This window comes from Quercus suber, unplaced genomic scaffold (genome assembly GCF_002906115.3).
Source record: "Quercus suber isolate HL8 unplaced genomic scaffold, Cork oak 2.0 scaffold_146, whole genome shotgun sequence".
Taxonomy (NCBI): Eukaryota; Viridiplantae; Streptophyta; class Magnoliopsida; order Fagales; family Fagaceae; genus Quercus; species Quercus suber.
In genome coordinates, this window is record NW_027069607.1 from 610862 (window position 1) to 617387 (window position 6526).

At 32.0% G+C, this 6526-nt stretch overlaps 1 protein-coding gene and 1 non-coding gene across 2 annotated transcripts; one reads left to right on the plus strand and one right to left on the minus strand.

The window, feature by feature from the left end:
- Positions 1 to 3057: 3057 nt before the first annotated feature.
- TRNAI-AAU (transfer RNA isoleucine (anticodon AAU)) lies at positions 3058 to 3131 on the minus strand. The gene has a single exon. It is a non-coding gene; the product is annotated as a tRNA-Ile (tRNA).
- Positions 3132 to 3202: 71 nt separating this feature from the next.
- Positions 3203 to 5424, plus strand: LOC112023863 (uncharacterized). Its single transcript, XM_024056488.2, has 2 exons — positions 3203 to 3391; positions 4963 to 5424. The coding sequence occupies exons 1-2, from the start codon at positions 3282 to 3284 to the stop codon at positions 5186 to 5188; spliced, it is 336 nt and encodes a 111-aa protein (XP_023912256.2). The 5' UTR covers positions 3203 to 3281; the 3' UTR covers positions 5189 to 5424.
- Positions 5425 to 6526: the final 1102 nt, after the last annotated feature.

A 6526-nucleotide genomic window follows, 5' to 3' on the forward strand; every position in this document is an offset into this window, starting at 1 on the left:
TTAATTTCTATGTAATACAAATATGTTTATTTTTAGATATGCGAACATCTGGTAATGTAAAGAGAATTAATGGTATTTAACTTTGTAATGAGAAAAAACAAAAAGATTTCTTTTTATCCAAAACACTAACAATGTATTAATTCAAACTAAAAAGAAATAAGTAAATGTGAATGATGGCATTTAGGAAATAGGATAGATTTTTTTTTTTTTTTTTTTAGTTATAATCAGCTTAATAAAAGTTTAAAGTTATCCAAAGAAGAAGAAGTTAAACTCAACATAACTTTATCCATATAAAATTCTACTCAACTAACATTAGACTTTTTGTTAATATCAACTTCTTCAATGTGGAGTGTGTGTATATATATATATATATATATATCAAATAATTCATAATGAATACTTACCAAATGGTCCTTTTTCTCTATTCTTCTCTTCTTCTACCTACAAACCTTGCAAGTATGTGCTCTAATTATTTTCCATAAAATGAAATAAGTTTTGTGTATTTTTTTTGTCTTTTGTTTAACCTAATTTGCTTAAGTTTTATCCAATTTATATGATTATGGTTTGAGAATTAATTATTAAATATGCTTAGACATGATTTTTTAAAAATTATTTTGTGTTTTATGACATGGGTTCCAATGGTGATATGTTGCTTTCATCCTCTCAATTTTGATTTAGAGAACAACCTTCTTTTTAGCTTATTATTAAACATGTCTTGATATAAATTTGATGATAAATTGTTCATAACAATTTGATTTGATTTTTTTTTTTTTTTTCCGATTGAAATAGCTTTGGCTAACTATTAGAGTTGGACACTTTGACCTATAAAAGAAGGTAGTCTGTCTATCTAGTTTTTTATTTTATTTTTATAAATCATTAAATATGGTTTGACATGATATTTATCAATCATTAAATTTTTTTTTTTTTTTTTGAGAAACCAAAAAAATGGGGGTTTGCTAGGCTACACTAGCCCCCGGGCAAAGCACACAGACTTAGCGATGTGATGCCCACCAACGGACTTCTGCTAGTAGCGGAAATCGAACCTGAGCGTGTTAGGCAGAGCGAACGAACCATACCCAACTCAACCAAGCCCCCGTTGGCCAATCATTAAATTTTCTAATAAACAAAATTGACAAACAAGAACAAGGATACACTAGAAATATAGTCTACAAAGAGGTATTCAATAATCTCCCAAAGATACAAAGTTCTAATTATAAGGTAATTGGTATGTTACAAAATAATAAATTTTTATTTAGGAATTATCATTTTGTATTTGATAGTTATTATACCAATACAATCTATTCCTTTTTTTAATTATAATAATTTTTATTTTTTAATTGTTTATCAGACAAAATATATATTCTATAAATTTATAATAAAACCGTGCAATGCACGAGTCTTTATCTAGTAAGACATAAATCTTTGAAATTGACATAAATGACCACAACAAATATGAATTAAAGTGTCTTAAAAGTCATTAAAAAAATTAATTTAGTTCATTTCAAAAAAAATTAATTTAAAAGAAATGACATGTTATTGTTTCATGCTTTGAGAAAGAGACATGTATCATCATTGCATGCATCCTCCAATTTGAGGATCCAACTTTTATAATATATTATTGATTGATTAACTACACTTATACCAAGAGTCTTATAGTTCAATTCGTATATTCCAACAAAAATGTTTAGGGTTTAAATCTCATTTTCTCGACCTTATGTCTTAATTTAATTGATTAAAAAAAAAAATCAGCTATTGTAAGTTGTAACCAAAGTCCATGGGGAAAGTGTGATTTAAAAAAAAAAACAAAAAACAATTATTGTAGAGACTTGCATGAAACACAAAACCAAATTAATTGGACCCATGTTGGCCTTGCCCTTTTTTTAAGTGTGTCTACATCATTGGGAAAAGTGTCCATATAATTGGGGAAAGAGTCCATAAAATTCGAAAAAGTAAATAAATAAGCCTATATAATTTGGAATCCAAAAAGTTGTATTAATCCATATAGGACTGGCCCACTTTATAGTTTTTAGGTGAGCCGTTTATAATTAAAAAAAAAAAAAAACAATGAAAGCCTGTAAATAAAGCCCAAGCCCAAAAAGAAAAAATCTAAAAACTCAAAAAATAATACAATAAAACCCATAAAAAACAATAAAAGCCCATATAAGCCCGTAAAAAGAGCCCAAGCTCAAATAATCAAAAAGCCCATGCCCGTTTAAGAAAAAATCAATAATTTGGAATCCAAAAAGTTGTATTAATCCATATAGGACTGGCCCACTTTATAGTTTTTAGGTGAGCCGTTTATAATTAAAAAAAAAAAAAAAAAAAAACAATGAAAGCCTGTAAATAAAGCCCAAGCCCAAAAAGAAAAAATCTAAAAACTCAAAAAATAATACAATAAAACCCATAAAAAACAATAAAAGCCAATATAAGCCCGTAAAAAGAGCCCAAGCTCAAATAATCAAAAAGCCCATGCCCGTTTAAGAAAAAATCAATAATTTGGAATCCAAAAAGTTGTATTAATCCATATAGGACTGGCCTACTTTATAATTTTTAGGTGAGCCGTTTATAATTAAAAAAAAAAAAAGAAGAGTAAAATATCATTCTCGTCCCTAAACTATCACAAAAGTTCGTTTTTCGTCCCTAAACTTTCAAAAGTTCTATTTTTGTCCCTAAACTTTTCCAAATGTATTGATTTTCGTCCCTCCCACATCAACATTCTGTCAAGCTACGTCAGCACTCCGTCAGAACTTTTGAAAGTTTAGAGACGAAAAACGAACTTTTGTGATAGTTTAGGGACGAAAATAGAACTTTTGAAAGTTTAGGGGCGAAAAACGAATTTTTATGATAGTTTAGGGACGAAAATGATATTTTACCCATAAAAAAAACAATAAAAGCCTGTAAATAAAGCCTAAGCCCAAAAATTAAAAATCCAAAAACTCAAAAAATAAAACAATAAAACTCATAAAAAAACAATAAAAGCCCATATAAGCCCGTAAAAAGAGCCCAAGCTCAAATAATCAAAAAGCCCATGCCCGTTTAAGAAAAAATAAAAAAAAATGGCCCATGCAGGTCTCGAACCTGCGACCTTCGCGTTATTAGCACGACGCTCTAACCAGCTGAGCTAATAGGCCTGTTTGCTTAAAACGTTGAGAATATCATTTAAAAATACTTTTCAAACGTTAGAAGTTGATAACTTTCTAGACTTGTAGTCTACCATAGCGAAGTGGTTGTGTAGCAGAGGAGAGCAGTGGAGGGTGGACCGGTGAGAGTGAGTGAAGGAGATGGAGAATATAACAGCTAGTGAATTGGCTGGATTTGAGTTGAACTCTACTGTTATGTGCCACATTGCTGCCCCAAGAATTGATGCTTTCATCTCAGCCTCCCAGCGCAGGTCTTGTCTCTGTCTTACTTCCTCATTTCTATTCTGAGTCTCTGACCATCCCCTTTTTGTGTAATATCTGACTTGGGATGTATTGGTGCAAAATTTTTGTATCTGGGTTCTGTTAAATTTGTCTTTCTTATGATTTGATAAGTTGTAAACCTCTAATTGGACTAAAAATCAAAGCTTTAACTTGCTTGAACTATGTTGGTTGATATGTTTAGAACTTATCTTCTCTCTTGAAATCAAAAGCAAATATTTGGTTTATTAGTTGTGCTGCCTCTTGTCCTTCAGAATTGTGTCTCATCTTCATTGGTCTTTGTTGCACATGAACTAACCATGTTGGACAACTTTCCTTAATTCATCTGAAATACAAGATTTGAGTTCGGAAAGTCACATTTTATAATTTAAGGGACAACTCAATCTCTTATGTCATTGGCCTTTGTTTTAGTAATCTTAAACATATGGTTTTATGACCTCATTTGCTTTTGTTTTCTACCATAGCAATCATTACAAAGACAACTGTCGGATATGCATTGTTGCATGCATTCAAGTAGAGCAGGAAAGGATCCCCTTCAATTGAATCCTCCAATTCCTCTCATTCTTAGCCGAATGTGTGAACGTCGAATTCTTTTGATTTTTAAACGCGACATGTCTTACACCAAAAAAAATTGGGGGAATTAGAAGATTCAATGGGAGGGGATTTATCATGACACTTAGAATTTGGTCTTCCCCAACTGAAGGGTTGTTGTGATGTTTTGTGAAAACTTGAAGTGACTTCTCTAAGCTTTAGTCCTCCATTTTGTGTTCATTTTGGTTGGCTCTCTTGTTTGATGATTTACACCTTTGCAAGAATTTGTTCTTCAACTTGGAAACCTGGTATTTTTTTTTTTTTTTTTTTTTTGGGGAATTGACACTTGATACTCTTTGCTTGGCTGCTTGATTTCCTAAATTTGAACAAAGAATTTGTATGCAGTTCAATAATTATGTAGACAGAGGTCTGATCACAAAAGATGCAAATGGATGAAGTAGTTTTTTAAGAACACTTCAAAGAATGTTGCTAATAGCTTGCCAATTAGTGTAGTGGGACTTAAACTATGATTTTCTTTGGCCACTAGCCCATGTAAATGTTCGTTTATAGATATTAATGTTCAAGGAACTAGTTCACTGCCAGTATTCAAGGTAATTCTGCTTTTATGGTGGATTTTTTGTGGTTCTTTGTCTTGTTCAGAATTTCATGAGTGATATATGCTACCTATAACTATAAGTGGGATTTATATATGCTACCAGTACATCTGTAAATAGGTCTAAGGTTTATAATTTCATCCTTGCCTTTTACGGTAGTCACTACCAGTGAGAGGTCTAGTATAAACCCAACAATTGCATCTTGTTTTGACTTAAGAGAGCGGCATTACTTAATAGCTAGTTTCCTAGCAAAAGTTTGAAACTATTTTTAGAGACTGATAACACTGATATTTTAAGCATATTTTCCAGTAGTTTATAAATTCGTATGTGATTAGATATATGACAATATTCTGATAGTTTTTATGTTTGTGCTGTATTTTTTACCTACAAATATTCAGCACTTTGGGTATGTGCAAGAGATGTGGCAATCTGAGGATGATAGCATGCTCAAAATGTAAAGGAACTGGTATACTTAAAGGTGGACCATTTGGTTTTAACCTTGATGATGACTTGTATCAATCAGTAGGAGGTGGTGGATCAAAGGTGCCATCCATTGCCTGCACAAAATGTCAAGCTAGGGGCCATTTCTGCTGCCCTGATTGCTCTGACACTTCATCGGTTTGATCCTCTTCAGTTCAAGTGGAAGGGTTTTTCTGTTGAAGTTGTGCACTCTTCCAAAATTCATCCAAATCAAGCTTCCTCTTTTAACATTCACGTACCAAGAACTTTGCAGATATGTAATAGCAATTCACATTTCATAATCAGTGCAAAATATAATATATATCTTGGAATAGCAATATATGTACTCTAGGTTCATCTTGGAATAATATATATCTTGGCTTTTATGATTTCTGCCAAAATGCATTGTTCCCTATTCATATCCATTACAGAGAACTGGATAACTTTGCTGCTAGGTTCATCATTGTGATGTTAATCTCCATATGATGCGGCAACTGCAAACCTATGAAATCTTACCCAGCACGCCAACTTGGGCTATTTGATTGTCAAACAATATCCATTTCAGGGCAGTTTCTTAGATAGGCTAGCGAATAAGTAAAATCTCACAACTTTGGTCCAATAGTGCAAGTACTTGTCTCCGCTAGGTCGGGAGGGTTCATTTTATGGTATGAAACTTTTCTGAATAAAAATCCTCTATACTTTTAGTATTCCATTTTATCCATTTTATGTAACACTGATCAAAGTATGTTACGTCTCTTTTTTTCTTTATAAAGTGACCAAAATTTAAAATAGAGTAGAATATAAAGTGAAAAATTAAGAGTAGGTGACACCCCCATTTTGTACCTGCTAAGTGCTAACATCCAACGTCCCTAGTCTCAATGATAAAGAGGGCCTAATCTCTACCAAAATTATTAGCACCATATGTTAAACACAATGGTTTATTTCTCAAGACCCAAACTCATTTAAAACTCATTCAATAACTTCATAACCAAACCAACATATGTTGCTTTTAAGTCAACATACGCCAACTTGGGCTTTTTGATTGTCAAACAATATCCATTTCAGGGCAGTATCTTAGATAGGTTAGCGAATAAGTAAAATTTCACAACTTTGGTCCAATAGTGCTAGTACTAGTCTCTGCTGGGTTGGGAGTGTTCATTTTAAGGTATGAAACTTTTCTGAATAAAAATCCTCTATACCTTTAGCATTCCATTTTATGCTCTACCGATCAAAGTATGTTACGAGTCTCTTTTATTTTTCTTATAAATTGACCAAAATTTAAAATGGAGTGGAATATAAAGTGGAAAATTAAGAGTAAGTGTAGACACTCTATTTTGTACCTGCTAAGTGCTAACAACCGAATAGTCCCTAGTCTCAACGATAAAGAAGGCCTAATCTCTACCAAAATTATTAGCACTATATGTTAAACACAATGGTTTATTTCTCAAGACCTAAACTCATTCAATAACTTCATAACCAAAGCAACAAATGTTGCTTTTAGGT